Source organism: Salvelinus alpinus, chromosome 27 (assembly GCF_045679555.1).
Source record: "Salvelinus alpinus chromosome 27, SLU_Salpinus.1, whole genome shotgun sequence".
In the NCBI taxonomy this organism is placed as follows: domain Eukaryota; kingdom Metazoa; phylum Chordata; class Actinopteri; order Salmoniformes; family Salmonidae; genus Salvelinus; species Salvelinus alpinus.
Genome location: NC_092112.1, coordinates 4,527,383 through 4,553,366, shown reverse-complemented (window position 1 = coordinate 4,553,366; position 25,984 = coordinate 4,527,383). Strand labels below are relative to the sequence as shown.

At 44.8% G+C, this 25,984-nt stretch overlaps 1 protein-coding gene across 3 annotated transcripts in view; it reads right to left on the bottom strand.

Annotated features, from left to right (window-relative positions):
- LOC139555907 (high mobility group nucleosome-binding domain-containing protein 3-like) overlaps positions 1–21,386 on the bottom strand; it is a 50,408-nt gene extending 29,022 nt beyond the window's left edge. For 2 of the 3 annotated variants that reach the window (XM_071369269.1, XM_071369271.1), the window contains exons 1-3: positions 21,256–21,386; positions 6,476–6,541; positions 6,119–6,148 (exon numbers count right to left, since the gene is read on the bottom strand). In XM_071369269.1, the coding sequence (XP_071225370.1) occupies positions 6,119–6,148; positions 6,476–6,541; positions 21,256–21,270 (111 nt within the window). In that variant the 5' untranslated portion in view covers positions 21,271–21,386. The remainder of the gene's footprint in view (positions 1–6,118; positions 6,149–6,475; positions 6,542–21,255) is intronic. The other variant, XM_071369270.1, reaches the window with a different exon arrangement.
- Positions 21,387–25,984: the final 4,598 nt, after the last annotated feature.

The following is a 25,984-nucleotide window of genomic DNA, read 5'->3' as shown; positions in this document are numbered from 1 at the left end:
TTAGCTTAGCTTATTCTAGCATAGAACTGGGAAACACCACAAACACCACAAATTATGTAAAAATGTACCACTAGCCACTTTAAGCAATGCCACTTAATACAATGTTTACATACCCTACATTACCCATCTCATATGTATATATACTGTACTCTATATCATCTACTGCATCTTGCCATCTTTATGCAATACATGTACCACTAGCCACTTTAAACTATGCCACTTTATGTTTACATACCCTACAGTACTCATCTCATATGTATATACCGTACTCTATACCATCTACTGCATCTGCCATGCCGTTCTGTACCACCACTCATCCATATATCTTTATGTACATATTCTTTATCCCTTACACTTGTGTGTGTGTGTAAGGTAGTAGTGTGGAATTGTTAGGTTAGATTACTGTTGGTTATTACTGCATTGTCGGAACTAGAAGCACAAGCATTTCGCTACACTCGCATTAACATCTGCTAACCATGTGTATGTGACTAATAAAATTTGATTTGATTTGATTTGAATTAGCTTAGCAAAAAGAATGGGAAAATACCATTGAAATCACTTAGCATTGAAATAAATGTAAACCTGAACAGTGTATTGTAGGCTATAGGTGAAGCCATACAATACCCACCAATAGAGGACAATACCTTAGATAAAGCGCTATCTTAAAATCAATACTTACTAAACAGTTGATTTAATATCAGTAAACAGGGCAGGCTATCATATAGCCTGTTTATAAAGGTGAGGTGAGCAACAAGAACCTGTTGGCTAATTATCTATAACATAATTAGAAGGCACAGTAATAATGTAATAACATTATCACTATAATATCTATGGAATAATATTTGACAGTGAGATCCCATGACAGACAGAGATAAGGTCTGGCAAACGATGGCAAAGGAACAAAAACAAGCGCAGGATCAGTCGGAACCTACAGGGATGTTTTCCCACCACCTTTAGAACACTGTTCAGAACATTCATGATCTGAATGAAATAGTCATTTAGAACGCTCCTTTAGAACGCTCCATTAGAACGCTCCTTTAGAACGCTCCTTTAGAACGCTCCTTTCCAACGCTCCTTTCCAACGCTCCTTTAGAACGCTCCTTTAGAACGCTCCTTTCCAACGCTCCATTAGAACGCTCCTTTAGAACGCTCCTTTAGAACGCTCCTTTCCAACGCTCCTTTCCAACGCTCCATTAGAACGCTCCTTTCCAACGCTCCATTAGAACACTCCTTTCCAACACTCCATTAGAACGCTCCTTTAGAACGCTCCTTTCCAACGCTCCATTAGAACGCTCCTTTAGAACGCTCCTTTAGAACGCTCCTTTCCAACGCTCCATTAGAACACTCCTTTCCAACACTCCATTAGAACGCTCCTTTAGAACGCTCCTTTCCAACGCTCCATTAGAACGCTCCTTTAGAACGCTCCTTTAGAACGCTCCTTTCCAACGCTCCATTAGAACACTCCTTTCCAACGCTCCATTAGAACGCTCCTTTCCAACGCTCCATTAGAACGCTCCTTTAGAACGCTCCTTTAGAACGCTCCTTTCCAACACTCCATTAGAACGCTCCTTTCCAACGCTCCATTAGAACGCTCCTTTAGAACGCTCCTTTCCAACGCTCCATTAGAACGCTCCTTTAGAACGCTCCTTTCCAACGCTCCATTAGAACGCTCCTTTCCAACGCTCCATTAGAACGCTCCTTTCCAACACTCCATTAGAACGCTCCTTTCCAACGCTCCTTTCCAACGCTCCTTTCCAACGTTCCTTTCCAACGCTCCTTTCCAACGCTCCTTTCCAACACTCCATTAGAACGCTCCATTAGAACGCTCCTTTAGAACGCTTCTTTTCCAACACTCCATTAGAACACTCCTTTCCAACGCTCCATTAGAACGCTCCTTTAGAACGCTCCTTTCCAACGGTCCATTAGAACGCTCCATTAGAACGCTCCATTAGAACGCTCCTTTCCAACACTCCATTAGAACGCTCCTTTCCAACGCTCCATTAGAACGCTCCTTTCCAACACTCCATTAGAACGCTCCTTTCCAACGCTCCATTAGAACGCTCCTTTCCAACACTCCATTAGAACACTCCTTTCCAACGCTCCTTTCCAACGCTCCTTTCCAACGTTCCTTTCCAACGCTGCTTTCCAACACTCCATTAGAACGCTCCTTTAGAACGCTCCTTTCCAACACTCCATTAGAACTCTCCTTTCCAACGCTCCATTAGAACTCTCCTTTCCAACGCTCATTAGAACGCTGCTTTCCAACACTCCATTAGAACGCTCCTTTCCAACACTCCATTAGAACTCTCCTTTCCAACGCTCCATTAGAACTCTCCTTTCCAACGCTCCATTAGAACGCTGCTTTCCAACACGCCATTCCAACGCTCCTTTCCAACGCTCCATTAGAACGCTCCTTTCCAACAATCCATTAGAACACTCCTTTCCAACAATCCATTAGAACACTCCTTTCCAACACTCCATTAGAACGCTCCTTTCCAACGCTCCATTAGAACGCTCCTTAACGCTCCATTAGAACGCTCCTTTCCAACGCTCCTTTCCAACGCTCCATTAGAACGCTCCTTTCCAACGCTCCATTTCCCAACGCTCCATTAGAACGCTCCTTTCCAACACTCCATTAGAACGCTCCTTTCCAACGCTCCATTAGAACGCTCCTTTCCAACGCTCCATTAGAACGCTCTATTAGAACGCTCCATTAGAACGATCCTTTCCAACGCTCCATTAGAACGCTCCATTAGAACTCTCCATTAGAACGCTCCTTTCCAATGCCCCATTAGAACTCTCCATTAGAACGCTCCTTTCCAACGCTCCATTAGAACGTTCCTTTAGAACGCTCCATTAGAACGCTCCATTCCAACGCTCTTTTCCAACGCTCCATTAGAACTCTCCATTAGAACGCTCCAGTAGAACGCTCCTTTCCAACGCCCCATTAGAACGCTCCATTAGAACTCTCCATTAGAACTCTCCATTAGAACGCCCCATTAGAACGCTCCTTTCCAACGCTCCATTAGAACGCTCCTTTCTAACGCTCCATTAGAACGCTCCTTTCCAACGCTCCATTAGAACGCTCCTTTCCAACGCTCCATTAGAACGCTCCATTAGAACGCTCCATTAGAACGCTCCTTTCCAACGCTCCATTAGAACGCTCCATTCCAACGCTCCTTTCCAATGCTCCATTAGAACGCTCCTTTCCAACGCCCCATTAGAACGCCCCATTCCAACGCTCCTTTCCAACGCTCCATTAGAACGCTCCTTTCCAACGCTCCATTAGAACGCTCCTTTCCAACGCTCCATTAGAACGCTCCATTAGAACGCTCCTTTCCAACGCTCCATTAGAACGCTCCTTTCCAACGCTCCTTTCCAACGCTCCATTAGAACGCTCCTTTCCAACGCTCCATTAGAACGCTCCTTTCCAACGCTCCATTAGAACGCTCCATTAGAACGCTCCTTTCCAACGCTCCATTAGAACGCTCCATTAGAACGCTCCTTTCCAACGCTCCATTAGAACGCTCCTTTCCAACGCTCCATTAGAACGCTCCTTTCCAACGCTCCATTAGAACGCTCCTTTCCAACGCCCCATTAGAACGCTCCTTTCCAACGCTCCATTAGAACGCTCCTTTCCAACGCTCCATTAGAACGCTCCTTTCCAACGCTCCATTAGAACGCTCCATTAGAACGCTCCTTTCCAACGCTCCATTAGAACGCTCCATTAGAACGCTCCTTTCCAACGCTCCTTTCCAACGCTCCTTTCCAACGCTCCATTAGAACGCTCCTTTCCAACGCCCCATTAGAACACTCCTTTCCAACGCTCCATTAGAACGCTCCATTAGAACGCTCCTTTCCAACGCCCCATTAGAACGCTCCATTAGAACGCTCCATTAGAGCGCTCCATTCCAACGCTCCTTTCCAACGCCCCACGCTCCATTAGAACGCTCCATTAGAGCGCTCCATTCCAACGCTCCTTTCCAACGCTCCATTAGAACGCTCCTTTCCAACGCTCCATTAGAACGCTCCTTTCTAACGCTCCATTAGAACGCTCCTTTCCAACGCTCCTTTCCAACGCTCCATTAGAACGCTCCTTTCCAACGCTCCATTAGAACGCTCCTTTCCAACGCTCCTTTCCAACGCTCCATTAGAACGCTCCTTTCCAACGCTCCATTAGAACGCTCCATTAGAACGCTCCCTTCCAACGCTCCCTTCCAACGCTCCATTCCAACGCTCCATTCGAACGCTCCATTAGAACGCTCCTTTCCAACGCTCCATTAGAACGCTCCATTAGAACGCTCCATTCCAACGCTCCATTCCAACGCTCCATTAGAACGCTCCATTAGAACGCTCCTTTCCAACGCTCCATTCCAACGCTCCCTTCCAACGCTCCCTTCCAACGCTCCCTTCCAACGCTCCCTTCCAACGCTCCCTTCCAACGCTCCATTAGAACGCTCCATTAGAACGCTCCATTAGAACGCGCCTTTCCAACGGTCCATTAGAACGCTCCATTAGAACGCTCCATTCCAACGCTCCATTCCAACGCTCCATTAGAACGCTCCTTTCCAACGCTCCATTAGAACGCTCCATTAGAACGCTCCATTAGAACGCTCCTTTCCAACGCTCCCTTCCAACGCTCCCTTCCAACGCTCCCTTCCAACGCTCCATTAGAACGCTCCTTTCCAACGCTCCTTTCCAACGCTCCATTAGAACGCTCCATTAGAACGCTCCATTAGAACGCGCCTTTCCAACGCTCCATTAGAACGCTCCTTTCCAACGCTCCATTCCAACGCTCCCTTCCAACGCTCCCTTCCAACGCTCCCTTCCAACGCTCCCTTCCAACGCTCCCTTCCAACGCTCCATTAGAACGCTCCATTAGAACGCTCCATTAGAACGCGCCTTTCCAACGGTCCATTAGAACGCTCCATTAGAACGCTCCATTCCAACGCTCCATTCCAACGCTCCATTAGAACGCTCCTTTCCAACGCTCCATTAGAACGCTCCATTAGAACGCTCCATTAGAACGCTCCTTTCCAACGCTCCCTTCCAACGCTCCCTTCCAACGCTCCCTTCCAACGCTCCATTAGAACGCTCCTTTCCAACGCTCCTTTCCAACGCTCCATTAGAACGCTCCATTAGAACGCTCCATTAGAACGCGCCTTTCCAACGCTCCATTAGAACGCTCCTTTCCAACGCTCCTTTCCAACGCTCCTTTCCAACGCTCCTTTCCAACGCTCCATTAGAACGCTCCATTAGAACGCTCCTTTCCAACGCTCCTTTCCAACGCTCCATTCCAACGCTCCATTAGAACGCTCCATTAGAACGCTCCTTTCCAACGCTCCTTTCCAACGCTCCATTCCAACGCTCCATTAGAACGCTCCATTAGAACGCTCCTTTCCAACGCTCCTTTCCAACGCTCCTTTTCAACGCTCCATTAGAACGCTGCTTTCCAACACTCCATTAGAACGCTCCTTTCCAACGCTCCTTTCCAACGCTCCATTAGAACGCTCCTTTAGAACGCTCCATTAGAACACTCCATTAGAACACTCCATTAGAACGCTCCTTTCCAACGCTCCATTAGAACGCTCCTTTTCAACGCTCCATTAGAACGCTGCTTTCCAACGCTCCATTAGAACGCTTCTTTCCAACGCTCCATTAGAACGCTCCTTTAGAACGCTGCTTTCCAACGCTCCATTAGAACGCTGCTTTCCAACGCTCCATTAGAACGCTGCTTTCCAACGCTCCATTAGAACGCTGCTTTCCAACGCTCCATTAGAACGCTCCATTAGAACGCCCCATTAGAACGCCCCATTAGAACGCCCCATTAGAACGCTCCATTAGAACGCTGCTGTCTGAATGGAACATCGACTGAATAAAACACTAGCTAGTTCTGATATGTACATATATCTATAAAGGTTAGATCAGAATGAATCCAACAGATTGTTAATATTGTAGAGCTCCTAACATCACTCCTGGTGGCTGTGAGAAACTGTGACCCCACAGATTACACCTTGCCCTAGAGTTGAGCAACAACCTGAGAGACAGCAGAGAGAGGAGAGGAGGGAGGTAGGAAGAACGAGAGAGGGATGGAGGAAGAGGGAATTATTCAACTTACCGATGACAACCTCTCTGACCGCCTGGTGGGCTACAGAAGGAGAGAGAGGGAGAGAGAGAGACAGAGAGAGACACAGAGATAGAGAGAGACACACACAGAGAGAGAGACACAAACAGAGAGAGAGAGAGACACACACACACACACAGGGAGCGAGAGAGAGAGGGAAAGGGGACAGGGGGCATATCAGTTATGTGTTGCGGGGCTGGTAGTGTGTGGGATTGAATAGAGTGTGTATAAAGTTACCTCTTCATGTATCAGTGTGCATGAGTGTTTGCTGTATGGACTGTGTGTGGTGACTGTGGTCCATTAGAAGAGTGTTTGCTGTTGTTTAAAGACACACACACACGGAGCTCCTACCTCCTGCTTGGTGACCTTCTGCTTGGTGACCTTGGAGGCATCCTTGGCATGGGCCCCTTCAGGAGACTAAAAGAAACACAGACAGGAGAGTTAGATTTCAACACACTTCATCCACACCGCGTAACGACAGCTAACGAAAGAGTGACATGGAATTGATTTTCTTTTGAGTGAGAGTGTCTTATTTTTTCACCTTTATTTAACCAGGTAGGTAGGTAAGTTCTCATTTACTGCGACCTGGCCAAGATAAGGCAAAGCAGTGCAACAAAAACACAGTTACACAAACAAACGTACAGTCAATAACACAATAGAAAATAAAAAAATCTATGTACAGTGTGTGCAAAGGTAGAAGATTAGGGAGGTAAGACAATAAATAGGCCATAGAGGGAAAAATAATTACAATTTAGCATTAATACTGGAGTGATAGATGTGCAGATGATGATGTGCAAGTAGAGATACTGGGGTGCAAAAGAGCAAGAGGGTGAGTAATAATATGGGGATGAGGTAGTCGGGTGTGATATTTACAGATGGGCTGTGTGCAGGTACAGTGATCGATAAGCTGCTCTGACAGCTGATGCTTAAAGTTAGAGAGGGAGATACGAGTCTCCAGCTTCAGAGATTTTTGTAATTCATTCCAGTCATTGGCAGCAGAGAACTGGAAGGAAAGGCGGCCAAAGTAAGTGTTGGATTTGGTGATGACCAGTGAGATATACTTGCTGGAGAGTGTGCTACGGGTGGGTGTTGCTATGGTGACCAGTGAGCTGAGAAAAGGCGGGGCTTTACCTAGCAAAGACTTATAGATGACCTGGAGCCAGTGGGTTTAGCGACGGATATGAAGCGAGGGCCAGCCAACGAGAGCATACAGGTCACAGTGGTGGGTAGTATATGGGGCTTTGGTGATAGAACAGATGGCACTGTGATAGACTGCATCCAATTTGCTGAGTAGAGTGTTGGGGCCTATTTTGTAAATGACATCGCCGAAGTCAAGGATCGGTAGGATGGTCCGTTTTACGAGGGTATGTTTGGCAGCATGAATGAAGGAGGCTTTGTTGCGAAATAGGAAGCCGATTCTAGATTTAATTTTGGATTAGAGATGTTTAAATGTGAGTCTGGAAGGAGAGTTTAGTCTAACCAGACACCTAGGTATTTGTAGTTGTCCACATATTCTAAGTCAGAACCGTCCAGAGTAGTGATGTTGGTCGGGCGGCAGGTGCGGGCAGTGATCGGTTGAAGAGCATGCATTTAGTTTAACTTGCGTTTAAGAGCAGTTGGAGGCCACGGAAGGAGTGTTGTATGGCGTTGAAGCTCGTCTGGAGGTTTGTTAGAACAGGGTCCAAAGAAGGGCCAGATGTATACAAAATGGTGTCGTCTGCATAGTGGTGGGTCAGGGAATCACCAGCAGCAAGAGCGACATCATTGATGTATACAGAGAAAAGAGTCGGCCCGAGAATTGAACCCTGTGGCACCCCCATAGAGACTGCCAGAGGTCCGGACAACAGGCCCTCCGATTTGACACACTGAACTCTGTCTGAGAAGTAGTTGGTGAACCAGGTGAGGCAATCATTTGAGGAGCAAATGCTGTTGACTCTGCCTATAAGAATGCGGTGATTGACAGAGTCAAAAGCCTTGGCCAGGTCGATGAAGACGGATGCACAGTCTGTCTTTTATCGATGGCGGTTATGATGTCGTTTAGTACCTTGGCGTGGCTGAGGTGCACCCATGACCAGCTCAGAAACCAGATTGCATAGTGGAGAATGTACGGTGGGATTCAAAATGATCAGTGATCTGTTTATTAACTTGGCTTTCGAAGACTTTAGAAAGGCAGGGCAGGATGGATATAGGTCTATAACAGTTTGGGTCTAGAGTGTCTCCCCCTTTAAAGAGGGGGATGACCGCAACAGCTTTCCAATCTTTGGGGATCTCAGACGATACGAAAGAGAGGTGGAACAGGCTAGTAATAGGGGTTGCAACAATTTCGCCAGATAATTTTAGATAGAGAGGGACCAGATTGTCTAGCCCAGCTGATTTGTAGGGGTCCATATTTTGCAGCTCTTTGGATTTGGGTGAAGGAGTAATGGGGGAGGCTTGGGGAAGTTGCTGCGGGGGGTGCTGAGGTGTGCAGTTGACCGGGGTAGGGGTAGCCAGGTGGAAAGCATGGCCAGCCGGGGAAAAATGCTTATTGAAATTCTCGATTATCGTAGATTCATCGGTGGTGACAGTGTTTCCTAGCCTCAGTGCAGTGGGCAGCTGGGAGGAGGTGCTCTTATTCTCCATGGACTTTAGTGTCCCAGAACTTTTTGGAATTAGTGCTACAAGAAACAAATTTCTGTTCGAAAAAGCTAGCCTTAGCTTTTCTAACTGACTGAGTAAATTGGTTGCTGACTTCCCTTATCTGTATAGGCAGTGTACTGTATATCAGGTGAGGCTCCAGGTCAACCACAGATCGGTCAGCAAGTACATTCTACATCCAGGAACACATACCGGTTTCACAGCTGGAAGCTACCTGTACCAAGTCTCTCAAGGATTAACCTGTCTGGGAAACCTGCCTCTAGACTGGAGCAGATAGCTTCTTGACTAACAGGCTGACTACACCGCTCGCGTGCGTGAGCGTTGCAAAATAAATTTAGAAATCTATATTATTCAATTATTGCACCCACACTGCTCGCACACGCTAACGAGCATCTGCGTTGCCAAGGGCTAAAATAGAAGTCAGTTCTATTTGTGACGCAGATCGCATTGCAAGTCCTGCCGCTCCCATCTCCTCATTGGTTTATAGAAGCAGGTACCCACGTGCCATTTCCTCATTGGTTATACCCACGTGGGTGACTGAAAGACGAACGAGGTCAGTGGCGGTAATGCACCTAATTTATGAAAGTTGCCAATCGCAATATAAAGTCAAGAGAAGAAAAATGTTTATATCCCAGGACAAATTAGCTAGCAACAGCAAGCTAGCTAAATAGGACAAATTAGCTAGCAAGTGCAAGCTAGCTAAATTGCCATAAATGTTTAATGCTTTTCGACCTGTCCCCAAATTAATGTAATTGGTTCAGAGTTTGTGTTGATATTTTAACCTGCGTGTCGTGATCGCGTTTGGTGTGGGGGGGGGGGGACAAAATACATGTATGCACGATGGTGCACGCTCACAGCTGGTTTGGGTTCCCTGCTACAGAGATTACTACTGAAGAGGAGAGGAGGGAGTGTAGAAGAGAGTGCATAGAACTAGAGATCAGGACTCCCAGCAGATACTATCTCAGCCTCAGGGGACAGTGGAGATAACATTACAATAACATAGTAGTTGCATAAATGAGGTCCTACATTGATCCTGGACATCATAGGTCATGCCAGTATTGTATAAATGAGAGGAATTGTGTTTACTATGGTCTGTCATTGACAAGGAGGCATTTAGAACCTGTCACACACATACACAGCTAGACAGATGTGTAGAGAGTAGTGCTGGGCGATATGGCCAAAATATCATCACAGTAGGGCTGGGCGATATGGCCAAAATATCATCACAGTAGGGCTGGGCGATATGGCCAAAATATCACAGTAGGGCTGGGTGATATGGCCAAAATATCATCACAGTAGGGCTGGGCGATATGGCCAAAATATCATCACAGTAGGGCTGGGCGATATGGCCAAAATATCATCACAGTAGGGCTGGGCGATATGGCCAAAATATCATCACAGTAGGGCTGGGCGATATGGCCAAAATATCATCACAGTAGGGCTGGGCGATATGGCCAAAATATCATCACAGTAGGGCTGGGCGATATGGCCAAAATATCATCACAGTAGGGCTGGGCGATATGGCCAAAATATCATCACAGTAGGGCTGGGCGATATGGCCAAAATATCATCACAGTAGGGCTGGGCGATATGGCCAAAATATCATCACAGTAGGGCTGGGTGATATGGCCAAAATATCATCACAGTAGGGCTGGGTGATATGGCCAAAATATCATCACAGTAGGGCTGGGTGATATGGCCAAAATATCATCACAGTAGGGCTGGGTGATATGGCCAAAATATCATCACAGTAGGGCTGGGCGATATGGCCAAAATATCATCACAGTAGGGCTGGGCCATATGGCCAAAATATCATCACAGTAGGGCTGGGCGATATGGCCAAAATATCATCACAGTAGGGCTGGGCGATATGGCCAAAATATCATCACAGTAGGGCTGGGCGATATGGCCAAAATATCATCACAGTAGGGGTGAAATGGTTCACAAAACACACGGTTCGGTTTCAATGCATTTGTATTTAGATTTTCCATGTATTATAATAGTAAGCAAAGCGTAGCTTGAATTCCCAGGAGCATACGGAAACAAAGGAACAACAAAAACCATTTAAAAACAGAACTTCAACAGGAGTCCAGCAGCAGATATCAACATTAAGTCACGTAGCAGTGCCTTAAAATAGGACCACTTGAGACTGGTTACTTGAAGGGGCGGGAACAAAAAAAGATTCAAGCATTTCTTTAAGAAGATGATCTGCAGTGAGCACAGATGGGAGAGCAGCCTCTCTCTGCGGAGAGAGCGAGACCAGCCTCTCTCTGCGGAGAGACCAGCCTCTCTCTGCGGAGAGACCAGCCTCTCTCTGAGGAGAGACCAGCCTCTCTCTGAGGAGAGACCAGCCTCTCTCTGAGGAGAGACCAGCCTCTCTCTGCGGAGAGACCAGCCTCTCTCTGCGGAGAACAGCCTCTCGCTGTGGACAGAGGTCCCAGGCACAGCCAGGTAGCGCCTTGCTAACATGGCAACATGAGGGTATATTAACTCTTTGGTCTTGCACCATGTAAGTGGATCAGCATCCAGCATCCTGCATCCTGTATGAGGTCACCTCCTCCTCTACCACCTTGACCTTTGACTTGGTTCCCTGCTCCTGGGTCGTGAACAACTCCCCAAAAAGCTCAGCCATGGCAGACTTCTTTTCTGGAGGAGAATCCCTGTCGTCTCTGGAGAGGGATTTGGCTCCTGTGGCATCTGTGGCTTGACACTGCAGAATTAAATTAGATGAAAATTACTATCTCTGAAGTGGCATAAAAAAATATGACTTGTTCAAAATATATCAGACACTTATGACAATTACGACTTTATTAATTAGTGATTTAACAATTAATTATAAATGTCACATGAACAAAATAAATACAGTACCTGTTGTATATTGGTCACCATCTCTGCTGTGAGTTCATTGTAGACTCTCTGACGAGCAGCAGCATCCAGGTGCAACAGGGACTTGAACCCGGGGGTCCAAAGTGGTGCTCTTGTGTAAGAAGTCTTGGACACCAGAGTCAGCATATCTAGGCTCCAGGTTAACTCTGATAGCAGTGTTGACATCCCTTACTGTGGGTTCATCGTCATCAGATGCCACCATTGTTTTCAGGATCATTGTTTTCATAGGCAGGACCATGGAAACTGATGGAATGCTCTCAGTGCAGATCAGTGTTGTGACTGTTGACAGGTCTGCACACTTTGACAACTTCCTCTGCTAGTCTTATGTCATTTTCAGACAAAGTCACAATATGTTTGACATTCTTCCTCACAGCTTGATCAGTCAGGTTAAAATACACTACAACTTTCTGCTCAAGGTGTCTCTCAACCATGTCATGGCTTGAAATCCATCTAGTAGGGACATCTTGGATTAGTTTGTGGTTTGGCAGCTCCAGCATCTCCTGTTTTGTCTTGAAAACATGTGCAGCGGTTACGCTTTGATTAAAGAAGGACACCACCTTCCTGATCTGTAATGAAAGAAGAACACCACCTTCCTGATCTATTATTAGAGAAGGACACCACCTTCCTGATCTATTATTAGAGAAGGACACCACCTTCCTGATCTATTATTAAAGAAGGACACCACCTTCCTGATCTGTAATGAAAGAAGAACACCACCTTCCTGATCTGTAATGAAAGAAGGACACCACCTTCCTGATCTGTTATTAGAGAAGGACACCACCTTCCTGATCTGTTATTAGAGAAGGACACCACCTTCCTGATCTATTATTAGAGAAGGACACCACCTTCCTGATCTATTATTAGAGAAGGACACCACCTTCCTGATCTGTTATTAGAGAAGGACACCACCTTCCTGATCTATTATTAGAGAAGGACACCACCTTCCTGATCTGTTATTAGAGAAGGACACCACCTTCCTGATCTATTATTAGAGAGGGACACCACCTTCCTGATCTATTATTAGAGAAGGACACCACCTTCCTGATCTGTAATGAAAGAAGGACACCACCTTCCTGATCTATTATTAGAGAAGGACACCACCTTCCTGATCTGTAATGAAAGAAGGACACCACCTTCCTGATCTATTATTAGAGAAGGACACCACCTTCCTGATCTGTAATGAAAGAAGGACACCACCTTCCTGATCTATTATTAGAGAAGGACACCACCTTCCTGATCTATTATTAGAGAAGGACACCACCTTCCTGATCTATTATTAGAGAAGGACACCACCTTCCTGATCTATTATTAGAGAAGGACACCACCTTCCTGATCTATTATTAGAGAAGGACACCACCTTCCTGATCTATTATTAGAGAAGGACACCACCTTCCTGATCTGTTATTAGAGAAGGACACCACCTTCCTGATCTATTATTAGAGAGGGACACCACCTTCCTGATCTATTATTAGAGAAGGACACCACCTTCCTGATCTATTATTAGAGAAGGACACCACCTTCCTGATCTATTATTAGAGAAGGACACCACCTTCCTGATCTGTTATTAGAGAAGGACACCACCTTCCTGATCTATTATTAGAGAAGGACACCACCTTCCTGATCTGTTATTAGAGAAGGACACCACCTTCCTGATCTATTATTAGAGAAGGACACCACCTTCCTGATCTGTTATTAGAGAAGGACACCACCTTCCTGATCTATTATTAGAGAGGGACACCACCTTCCTGATCTATTATTAGAGAGGGACACCACCTTCCTGATCTATTATTAGAGAAGGACACCACCTTCCTGATCTATTATTAGAGAAGGACACCACCTTCCTGATCTATTATTAGAGAAGGACACCACCTTCCTGATCTATTATTAGAGAAGGACACCACCTTCCTGATCTATTATTAGAGAAGGACACCACCTTCCTGATCTATTATTAGAGAAGGACACCACCTTCCTGATCTATTATTAGAGAAGGACACCACCTTCCTGATCTATTATTAGAGAAGGACACCACCTTCCTGATCTATTATTAGAGAAGGACACCACCTTCCTGATCTATTATTAGAGAGGGACACCACCTTCCTGATCTATTATTAGAGAGGGACACCACCTTCCTGATCTTCAATGAAAGAGGGACACCACCTTCCTGATCTATTATTAGAGAAGGACACCACCTTCCTGATCTTTAATGAAAGAGGGACACCACCTTCCTGATCTACAATGAAAGAAAGACACCACCTTCCTGATCTTTGCTAGGAGGTGAGAGATTGGATTCACTAACATTGCTTTTTGAGATGTAGATTAATAACGTGAGCAGAGCATCTTATCTGTGTCCCCATCCAGCTAGTGCAGCTGCATATGTCTAGTGTTGTCAGTAGTCACAGGAATCGTTACGTTCTCCCTCTCCAGCTTCCACACTGTGACTACTTCCCTTAGCTCTTCCCCCAAGTTTACCCTGGTGTGACGGCTCTCTAGGGGACGTGTTTGAAGGACATGGCTTTTTATCTCCTACTCTGCCGTAATTAAATGAACCGTTACAGTAAGGTAGCTCTAGACGTCCAACTGTCTGTTAGGAGCAACAGACCGCATTTCTGACAACTCACTCTCAAGTTGTTCTTTAGTATAAGGCAGGTATTAATGTCTGGGCAAAATGTGTACGGCAAGGAATAGTGAAGCGCGGCTCGGCCACTTTAAACATGTTTCTGAACCCCTCATTCTCTACCACAGAGAAGGGTCTCATATCTGCTGCTATGAGTTTTGCTATCGCTGCGTTGTTTTCTTTAGCCCTACAGGAGCCGCATGTCGTTGCCTGAAGGCTGTGAAGAGAAGTGGTTTCCGTTTCATTTTTTCACCTAGTCCCACCGATTGGCACTTTGGGGGTGATGTCGGCGCTAATGAGTAGTCATGTTACTCGTATTGCCTCGAATAGGCGATCAGCAATGAACATGTTGTAGAAGTTTAATCCACCACTCGTTGGCAAACCGTTATAGTTTACAGGGAAACTGAAATGTTTGCTGCTACGACAGTCTCTCAGCTCTGTTCTCGCTGACGTGAAATAACTGATGAGCCGCAGACAACTATATTACTACGTGGATATTTATCCCACGGTCATTTATACGCCATTGGTTTATGCAATAATATATATATATTTTTTTAATTATACAATGAAATATATATATTTTCCTAGCTATAATATGATTCATGTATTGTTCGGGTCGCAGTTCACCGTGGACCCTGTACCGAATGGTTCAATACGAATATATGTACCGTTTCACCCTTATGTCACAGTATTTGGAGAAAAAAATTGGACGGAATGATGGTAATTAATGTTTTTGAATAATGTAAGTTCTAAATGTGCTTTATGAGTTGTGACCCTAGGGTGGCAACACATATATTCCGAGTGATGGGTCTTACTCCATTCTGATTGGTTTATACTGTTCAATTCAACCTTTTTTATTTCACCTTTATTTAACCAGGTAGGCTAGTTGAGAACAAGTTCTCATTTACAACTGCGACCTGGCCAAGATAAAGCACAGCAGTGTGACACAAACACAGAGTTACACATAAACAAACGTACAGTCAATAACACAATAGAAAAAAGAAAGTATATATATACAGTGTGTGCAAATGGCGTGAGGTGGTAAGACAATAAATAGGCCATAGTAGCGAAGTCATTACAATTTAGTAGATTAACACTGGAGTGATAAATGAGCAGATTATGGTGTAAGTAGTGATACTGGTGTGCAAAAGATCAGAAAAGTTTTAAAAAAACAATATGGGGATGAGGTAGGTAGATTGGGTGGGCTATTCACAGATGGGCTATGTACAGCTGCAGCGATCGGTTAGCTGCTCAGATAGCTGATGTTGAAAGTTAGTGAGGGAAATGTAAGTCTCCAGCTTCAGCAATTTTTTGCAGTTCGTTCCAGTCACTGGCAGCAGCGAGCTGGAAGGAAAGGCAGCCAAAGGAGGTGTTGGCTTTGGGGGTGACCAGTGAGATATACCTGCTGGAGCACGTGCCAAAAATACATTTGTGCATTTTTATCCTGCACTAATTTGAGATCATTTCCACACTGCCACGTAGGACTGCACGATATGGGCAACAACATCTAGGCCTTATTTTTAACCAAATGTTGCAATTGCGATTTGACTTGCGATTTAGAGAAAAAACAAATTGGGTGAACTGTTGGAATTATTTTAATTCTATAGTCAGAATATAATAGTGGGAACTTTAAATACAGTTTAACATGCCAGAGAGGAGTTACTGTGACAGGGTAGGAACCTACCCTATAATCTTTGGCTACATTGAATGTTCTCTTAGCTACTTCATGTAGCTAACATATTCTATTACATATTCTATTACATATTCTATTACATATTCTATTACATATTCTTGCTTTGCGTATTTCATTTTTGATTTGGAAAATACTGCTGCACAAAAAACATGCAGATGTAGGTCGACACCGTCATTGGTATTATCAGGCTGTATAGCTAGATATGTTTGCTATGCATTTATTAGCCAGGTAACGATTAGCATTAGCAATTAGAAATGAGCAATTAGCAGCTAACAAGATTTAGGCCCAACTTGCTAAGAAAAGGACAAACTAGGTGTTTGCAGATGTAAGAAACACAAACTAATAATGTAATTATATAAAGCTAGTGGATTTATAGAGAAAGTATTCAGACTCCTTCCCTTCTTCCACATTGTTACGTTACCTTGTTCTAAAATTGATTAATAAGGATCGGAAACTTTTTCAATTTTCGCCTAAAATGACATACCCAAATCCAACTGCCTATAGCTCAGGACCTGAAGCAGGGATATGCATATTATTGATACCATTTGAAAGGAAACACTTTGAAGTTTGTGGAAATGTGAAATTAATGTAGGAGAATATAACATATTAGATCTGGTAAAAGATAATACAAAGGGGGAAAAAAAATGCTTTTTTTTTGTTCCATCTTTGAAACGCAAAAGACAGGCCAAAATGGCCACTAGATGGAGGCAGTTTATGCGCAAAGTTTTACTGATTCAATGAATCATTGCATTTCAGTTCAAAATGTTGTATCAAGACTGCCCAAATGTGCCTATTTGGTTAATTAATACATTTTCAAATTCATAACTCTCCTCAAACAACAGCATGGTATTATTTCACTGGAAATTGGATAGTGCAGTAAAGATTAACAATAATTGAAGCTTTCTGCACATATCAGATGTGTCCTGGGCAATTTTTTTGTTACTTACAACCTCATGCTAAACACATTAGGCTACGTTAGCGCAACCGTCCCGCGGTCACCGATCCTGTAGAGGTTAAATACAAATGTTCCTTAGCAACCTACACACAATACCCCATTATGACAAAGTGAAAACAGGTTTTTTGAAATTTGTGCACATTTATTACAAATAAAAAACAGAAATACCGTATTTACATAAGTATTCAGACCCTTTGCTATGAGACTCAAAATGTAACTCAGGTGCATTACGTTTCCATTGATCATCCTTCAGATGTTTCTACAACTTGATCGGAGTCCACGTGTAGTAAATCCAATTGATTTGATATGATTTGGAAACCAAGCCATGAGGTCAAAGGAATTCTCTGTAGAGCTCCGTGACAGGATTGTGTCGAGGCACAGATCTGGGGAAGGGTACAAAAACAATGTCTGCAGCATTGAAGGTCCCCAAGAACACAGTGGCCTCCATCATTCTTAAATGGAAGAAGTTTGGAACCACCAAGAGTCTTCCTAGAGTTGGCCGCCTGGCCAAACTGAGCAATCGGGGGAGAAGGGCCTTGGTCAGGGAGTTGACCAAGAACCTGACGGTTACTGACAGAGCTCTAGCGTTCCTCTGTGGAGATAGGTTGTCCTTCTGGAAGGTTCTCAATCTCTGCAGCACTCCACCAATCAGGCCTTTATGGTAGAGAAACAAGATTCTCTGGTCTGATGAAACCAAGTTGAACTCTTTGGCCTGAATGCCAAGTGTCACATCTGGAGGAAACCTGGCACCATCCCTACGGTGAAGCATGGTGGTGGCAGCATCATGTTGTGGGGATGTTTTTCATCGGCAGGGACTGGGAGACTAGTCAGGATCGAGGGAAAGATGAACAGAGCAAAGTACAGAGAGATCCTTGATGAAAAATCATTGATGAAAAACAGAGCTTGAGAGGATCTGCAGAGAAGAATGGGAGAAACTCCCCAAATACAGGTGTGCCAAGCTTGTAGCGTTATAGCCAAGAAGACTTGAGGCTGTAAACGCTGCCAAAGGTGCTTCAACAAAGTACTTAAAGGGTCTGAACACTCTGTAATGTGAGATTTTTTTTATATACTGTATATATAGTATATAAAAAATGAGAATGTTTTGTCATTATGGGGTATTGTGTAGATTGACGAGGTGAAAAAACAACAATTGAATCCATTTTAGAATAAGGCTGTATTCAAAATGTGGAAAAAGTCAACAGGTCTGAAAACTTTCCGAATGCAAAGTGAAAACAGCATTGTCGTCATCAACACTGTTGCAGGTGCGATGTTGACCACGCAGACTGAACACAACGACAACGGTCGATGTTGACCACGCAGACTGAACACAACGACAACGGTCGATGTTGACCACGCAGACTGAACACAACAACAACGGTCGATGTTGACCACGCAGACTGAACACAACGGTCTCCTGGTCGAGGAACAAATGAGCTTCTTGAGTGACAGGGGGTGGGGCTAGATCTGTGTGGACAGCTAGGCAGGTGCCTAGCTAGATCTGTGTCAATACAGATATACTAAAATACAGTAGACCACACAGCCCTAGTAGACAGCTAGGCAGGTATGTAGCCAGCTAGGCAGGTGTGTAGACAGCTAGGCAGGTGTGTAGACAGCTAGGCAGGTGTGTAGACAGCTAGGCAGGTGCGTAGACAGCTAGGCTGGTGTGTAGCCAGCTAGGCAGACAGCTAGGCAGGTGTGTAGCCAACTAGGCAGGTGTGTAGACAGCTAGGCAGACAGCTAGGCAGGTGTGTAGACAGCTAGGCAGACAGCTAGGCAGGTGTGTAGACAGCTAGGCCGGTAGGCAGACAGCTAGGCATGTGTGTAGCCAGCTAGGCAGGTATGTAGCCAGCTAGGCAGGTATGCAGCCAGCTAGGCAGGTATGTAGCCAGCTAGGCAGGTGTGTAGCCAGCTAGGCAGGTGTGTAGCCAGCTAGGCAGGTGTGTAGGTGTGTAGCCAGCTAGGTAGGTGTGTAGGCAGGTAGGCTAGTGTGTAGGCAGGTAGACAGCTAGACAGGTAGGCATGAAGACAGCTAGACGGGTAGGTAGGTAGCTAGGCAAGTGTGTAGGTAGGTAGGTAAACAGCTAGGCAGGTGTGTAGACAGGTAGGCAAGTAGCGAGCTAGGCGGGTAGGTAGGTAGCTAGGCAGGTGTGTAGGTAGGTAGGTAGTTAGGTAAACAGCTAGGCAGGTGTGTAGACAGGTGTAGGCAGGTAGGTAGGCAGGTAGGCAGGCAGCTCGGCAGGTAGGTAGGCAGGTCGGCAGGCAGGTAGACAGGTAGGCAGGTGTGGAAGTAGATATGTAGACAGCTAGGCAGACAGCTAGGCAGGTGTCTAGACAGACAGCTAGGCAGGTGTGTAGCCAGCTAGGCAGGTATATAGGCAGCTTGGCAGGTAGGTGTGTAGGCAGGTAGGCTAGTGTGTAGGCAGGTAGGCTGGTGTGTAGGCAGGTAGGCATGAAGACAGCTAGGAAGGTAGGAATGAAGACAGCTAGGCAGGCAGGTAGGTAGGTAGCTAGGTAAACAGCTAGGCAGGTGTGTAGACAGCTCGGCAGGTAGGTAGGCAGGTAGGTAGACAGCTCGGCAGGTAGGTAGGCAGGTAGGTAGGCAGCTCGGCAGGTAACGTAAACTCACTCACTTTTGTACATCGCCTTTGTCCGTACAATTGACCTTATTTTAGCGCCCCAAACACATAATACTTCCAGATCAACTGTAATGTCAATACCATTGTAAAGCATAATTTCTCCCCTTTCCAACAGAATCAATTACATGACCTAAACGCTGCCTGTTTCTGCATAATTCAACAAGGCAATGAGCTCCGTCGGGTCTTTAAAAAAAATGGCGGGTGGGGAAGCGAAACTAATGCGTGATAGTGAGGAGAGGAGAGAAGTGGGAAAACTGCTTTTTTCCCCCCTCGATCTGTCCAACTGATCACCTTATCGCCTCTAAAATGTAAATAAAACACTAAAGAGTTTATATGTGTCATTACATACCTATTTGAAGGTTTGTGTCGAATTTGAATCGGGTTTTTAGGGCGGTGCTAAAGTGATCTTAGAAGTAAACAGCAGCTTTGAGAATGATGATCGCATGCAATGAAGACGCAAAAAATGACTAGGTATCGCCCCCTTACCCCCGTCACTGTCCATTTCTTGTTTTTAAACGATGAGAGAAGTGCTACACCTGGTGGAGAGACAGAAATAGTTGCTTTATGCGTGCTGTACGTTACGACATGACATGTAACGGAGGGTCAGTTTTTTCAACTTTTCTCCAGTACTATAGATCCATTACCATGTCGATCAACGCTTGAATAGAAACCTAGTTCACACCCCCGATTTTGAAGGCAACACAGTCGCTACAGTCCCATTAGTTTTCTTTGTAGCCTCGTATGAATGTTGCGGTTGTACGGAATGGGGCGAGTTCACGTTAGGTAGGCAGCTCGGCAGGCAGCTCGGCAGGTAGGTAGGCAGCTAGGCAGGTGTGGAGACAGGTAGGCAGCAGCCCATCTATGGTCTTCCTCTCAGTAAAACAGGCAAACGCCTCAGAGAACGATGTATTGATGACCTCCAACCCGGTCACTGCCCCTCTTTCTCGCTCTGTAGGTTGTAAAACAGCCCACTTCTATAACAATACCCCGACTGTGTGTTCCCTAATACAACGCACCGCAGCCACTAACAAATGGCTGTTTTGATAGGCTATTGCTGCGCTCTTAACTACTGTCTATAACCAGCCTCCATCTCTCTCGCTCCCTCTCCTCTCTCTGTTCTCCCCTCGCTCTGTCTCTGTAGGTTTTGAATGTTAGTGTGGTTATATATGGGTCTGAAAGGCGACAGAGAGAGGGAGGAAGAAGAGGGTGTCGCTGTAAAATTGTTTTATAATACTACAAAATAAATAAAGGCAGACATCCCTCCTTCATACACAGATTAAGCCCGTCGGTGAAACGGACACCCTAACGCGCAGTCACTACGGGATAAAGCGGTCACTTTTAAAGCTGCGACAGTGTGGCACTCATCCCTACCGACTGAATGGGTGACATTCCGGAGCGCGAGAAGTGCACTTTCTGGTGTGGGTTTACAGGCAGGGAGGGAACAGCGGCCAACACACCGGTCACGGAAGGCAGGGGCTTCGACATAAAACACACCGAATAACACGGAGGAATGCTGACATGTCCAGCGCATCCTCTTTAGACTCCCCACCCGACCAAACGGTCACAACTGAACCGTTCTAACCGGAAATGTTCCGGCTCGGGCGTCGCTAAATAGAACCAATGGTAGGCAGCGACACAGCGCTATCCTCTCTCGAATTCAACATACACTACATTCACAACTAGTATCGGTTTAAAAACAGCCCGACTCACCTTCCTTTTCGGCATGTTGTGCTACAGAGATATTATTCCCTCCAGAGAGGATCGAAGAGTTCAACCAGCAGGTCCACGGCGCAAGTTGACAACTGTCACCACATACTGGATCAATACTAAACACCTTCCATAATCACATGCTAATCATATGTAGACCGTCATCTCTGCCCATAGGCCAGACACGCAGACATTGCTCCTGTAGTGCCACGGGATTGGTCGAGGCACCTGTATGCAAATATTACAACAGCAACCATTGGTTGAGAATAGAGTTCCATGGTACGTGTCTGATTGGCTACAAGCTCTTTGTAAGCAAATCACAGCTTCCTCATGGTAATGAACAGAGAAAAAAAATAGAACGAACAGAAGAGAAGACCAGTAGAAAGGTGAGGGTATTCTAGGGGTCTCTGGGTAGTGTAGTCTGGAAGGGAACGAGCCAGTCTTAAAGGGAAGAGCTGTATAAAACACACTACCAATCAAGAACAATCAATAGAACAAAACACATTGATAGAGAAGCTATATCCCTCACCGATTCACCTGGATTGTCCTCCGACACTTTGATTAGGTTGATACAGAATAGTAGTATATTTCTGCTTCAGAAACTCTGAGGTTATTGTTAACAACTAGTTCATACTCCCACACTAGACCTAGTGTGACAAGAATATTCAATCATTACAGCAATCTTCTTTCTCAAAGACTGAATATGAGGGTATGTATAGTTTAATGGATACATTTATTAAATTCATAATTGCAGCATCAACACATATTCACAGGACAACTTTAAAAGTCCAAAGGAAAACCTAGAGTGAATAAATGAATGACTCCCAAATCACATCCCTGATGATATTTCCAGAGCAGCTATCGCTGTAGCCCAGTAGTAAGACTAGAGACCAGCCCAGTGACACGTGATGGACATGAGAGGAGACACACAGCACTCAGCTCAAACAACTATTCTACCATGACATCATCGTGGATGGATCTCACACAACATTTGACATACGCATCACAATGGAGCTCACTTCACACAACATTCTACATAAAGAAACCTCCCAACAACAATGGCCACCGTCCATCCATCTCAACATTCTACATAAAGAAACCTCCTAACAACAATGGCCACCGTACATCCATCTCAACATTCTACATAAAGAAACCTCCCAACAACAATGGCCACCGTCCATCCATCTCAACATTCTACATAAAGAAATCTCCTAACAACAATGGCCACCGTACATCCATCTCAACATTCTACATAAAGAAACCTCCCAACAACAATGGCCACCGTCCATCCATCTCAACATTCTACATAAAGAAACCTCCCAACAACAATGGCCACCGGCCGTCCATCTCAACATTCTACATAAAGAAACCTCCTAACAACAATGGCCACTGTCCATCCATCTCAACATTCTACATAAAGAAACCTCCCAACAACAATGGCCACCGGCCGTCCATCTCAACATTCTACATAAAGAAACCTCCCAACAACAATGGCCACCAACCATCCATCTCAACATTCTACATAAAGAAAACTCCCAACAACAATGGCCACCGTCCATCCATCTCAACATTCTACATAAAGAAACCTCCCAACAACAATGGCCACCGTCCGTCCATCTCAACATTCTACATAAAGAAACCTCCCAACAACAATGGCCACCAACCATCCATCTCAACATTCTACATAAAGAAACCTCCCAACAACAATGGCCACCGTCCATCCATCTCAACATTCTACATAAAGAAACCTCCCAACAACAATGGCCACCGTACATCCATCTCCACATTCTACATAAAGAAACCTCCCAACAACAATGGCCACCGTCCATCCATCTCAACATTCTACATAAAGAAACCTCCCAACAACAATGGCCACCGTACATCCATCTCAACATTCTACATAAAGAAACCTCCCAACAACAATGGCCACCGTCCATCCATCTCAACATTCTACATAAAGAAACCTCCCAACAACAATGGCCACCGGCCGTCCATCTCAACATTCTACATAAAGAAACCTCCTAACAACAATGGCCACCGTCCATCCATCTCAACATTCTACATAAAGAAACCTCCCAACAACAATGGCCACCGGCCGTCCATCTCAACATTCTACATAAAGAAACCTCCCAACAACAATGGCCACCAACCATCCATCTCAACATTCTACATAAAGAAACCTCCCAACAACAATGGCCACCGTCCATCCATCTCAACATTCTACATAAAGAAACCTCCCAACAACAATGGCCACCGTCCGTCCATCTCAACATTCTACATAAAGAAACCTCCCAACAACAATGGCCACCAACCATCCATCTCAACATTCTACATAAAGAAACCTCCCAACAACAATGGCCACCGTCCATCCATCTCAACATTCTACATAAAGAAACCTCCCAACAACAATGGCCACCGTCCATCCATCTCAACATTCTACATAAAGAAACCTCCCAACAACAATGGCCACCGTCCATCCATCTCAACATTCTACATAAAGAAACCTCCCAACAACAATGGCCACCGTCCATCCATCTCAACATTCTACGGTGACATCACAATGAGGTTAACCACCCCCCTTACCACACGGCAGAGCTTCACAATAGGCTACAATACAACACACAGCAAAATCCCCCAGCCATCCACGCTAGCTACACACATGTACCAGAACCATACTGTAATGTTTCAAAAGCTAATGCAGAACACTCAGGGAGCTGCCAGGGAACATGGACTTGAGCCTTATGACTCGACCTGACTTGATACCCTCCCCAAGCCCCAATATTAAAAATGATGCTATTAAAAAAGTGTGAAGTGCAACAACTCTTCATTTAACGGATTACAGTTTGAATCGGACAGCAGCCAATCAAGTTGTGCCAGCTGAGAAAAGGTTGTGCAGAGGAACGTCGGTGGGTGAATTCAGATGGAGCCCTTGGAAAGATGATGCCCAAAACAATTATTTTCGGATATAAAGATTATGTTGTATTAACAAAAAACGAATTGCAAGTTGCAAAACATGCGGGAAGAAAATGACAAACGGAGGCGCAGCAACTTCTAACTTTGTTCGACATTTGAAGCTGCACAAAGAACGGTAAGTCGTGGCTAATATAGCTGACAGCTATATATAACTTTACTGGTGTATCATGTAGGCTAATGTAACGTTAAATCATTGAGCCTCCACACAGTCAGTCAGTGCGGGAACGTGATCATTGCACCCAAGATTGAGCTACAACTGGCTAGGCAGTTGGTAGCCTAATACCCTGACTACACCGCTCGCATCGCGTGTGCGAGCATTACAAAATAAATTTAGAAATCTATGTTAATCAATTATTGCACCCACACTGCTCGCATGCGTCAACGAGCGTCTGCGTTGCAAAGATCTAAAATAGAAGTCCTTTCTATTTCTGACGCAGATCATGCTGCAAGTCCTGCCTCTCCCATCTCCTCATTGGTTTATAGAAGCAGGTACCCATGTGCCATCTCCTCATTGGTTATACCCACGTGGGTGATTGAAAGACGAACTGTGTTGCCGGTTGTCGTGGTAATACTATGAAAGTTTAGATGCCAATCACAATATAAGTTCAAAGATGAAAAAGCCTGGAAGGAGAGATGACTAGAAACGATTCGGTGTACCGTTTTATGTGTGGATTAATTGTCGGAGTAGAGGACCTTGTGCATTTCAGGTAAAATAACAACCTAATGTTTATATCCCAGAAAAAATTAGCTAGCAACAGCAAGCTAGCTAAATAGGACAAATTAGCTAGCAAGTGCAAGCTAACTAGCTAAAATGCCATAAATGTTTAATGCTTTTCGACCTGTCCCCAAATTAATATAATTGGTTCAGAGTTTGTTTTGATATTTTAACCTGCGCGTCGTGATCGCTTTTGGTGTGGCGGGACAAAATACATTTAGCACGATGGCGCACAATGGCGCACGATGGCGCACGATGGCGCACGATGGCGCATGCACGCAGCCGGTTTGGGTTCCGTGTAAATCCTGCCTGATGTTACTGCTGTTCCTAAAACCAGTGCCATATGTAAGCCTACTGTAACCACACACAGAGAAGGTGTGTGTGTGTGTGTGTTAAGGTTGGGCGATTGTGTACAAGCCCACATCGCCCGATTGCGCCCCATAGCGATCCTCGATAGTCAATCGCTATGGGGGGGGGGGGGGGGGGGGGGTCTTTCTCATGGCTACCCATGTATTTCCATGGAAATATAACGTTTATTTGGAAAGTAATACATTTATATATTTTTAAAAGCATTCATGATTTGCGTAAATGTAATATACTAACCATTACTCTGGTTAAAAATATGAAATATTATTACATTTGGTGAAGAGAACATTGACTTGTTTAGGACTCAACTCAAAGTTTAGGACTTGAGACTTGACTTGAGACTTGTTGGTCTTGACTTGAGACCAAACTTTACACTATATAATATACAGTATTTTAAGGCCTAACTTTACACTATATAATATACAGTATATTAAGGCCTAACTTAACACTATATTATATACAGTATATCAATGCCTAACTTTACACTATATAATATACAGTATATCAATGCCTAACTTTACACTATGTAATATACAGTATATCAATGCCTAACTTTACACTATGTAATATACAGTATATCAATGCCTAACTTTACACTATGTAATATACAGTATATCAATGCCTAACTTTACACTATATAATATACAGTATATTAAGGCCTAACTTTACACTATATAA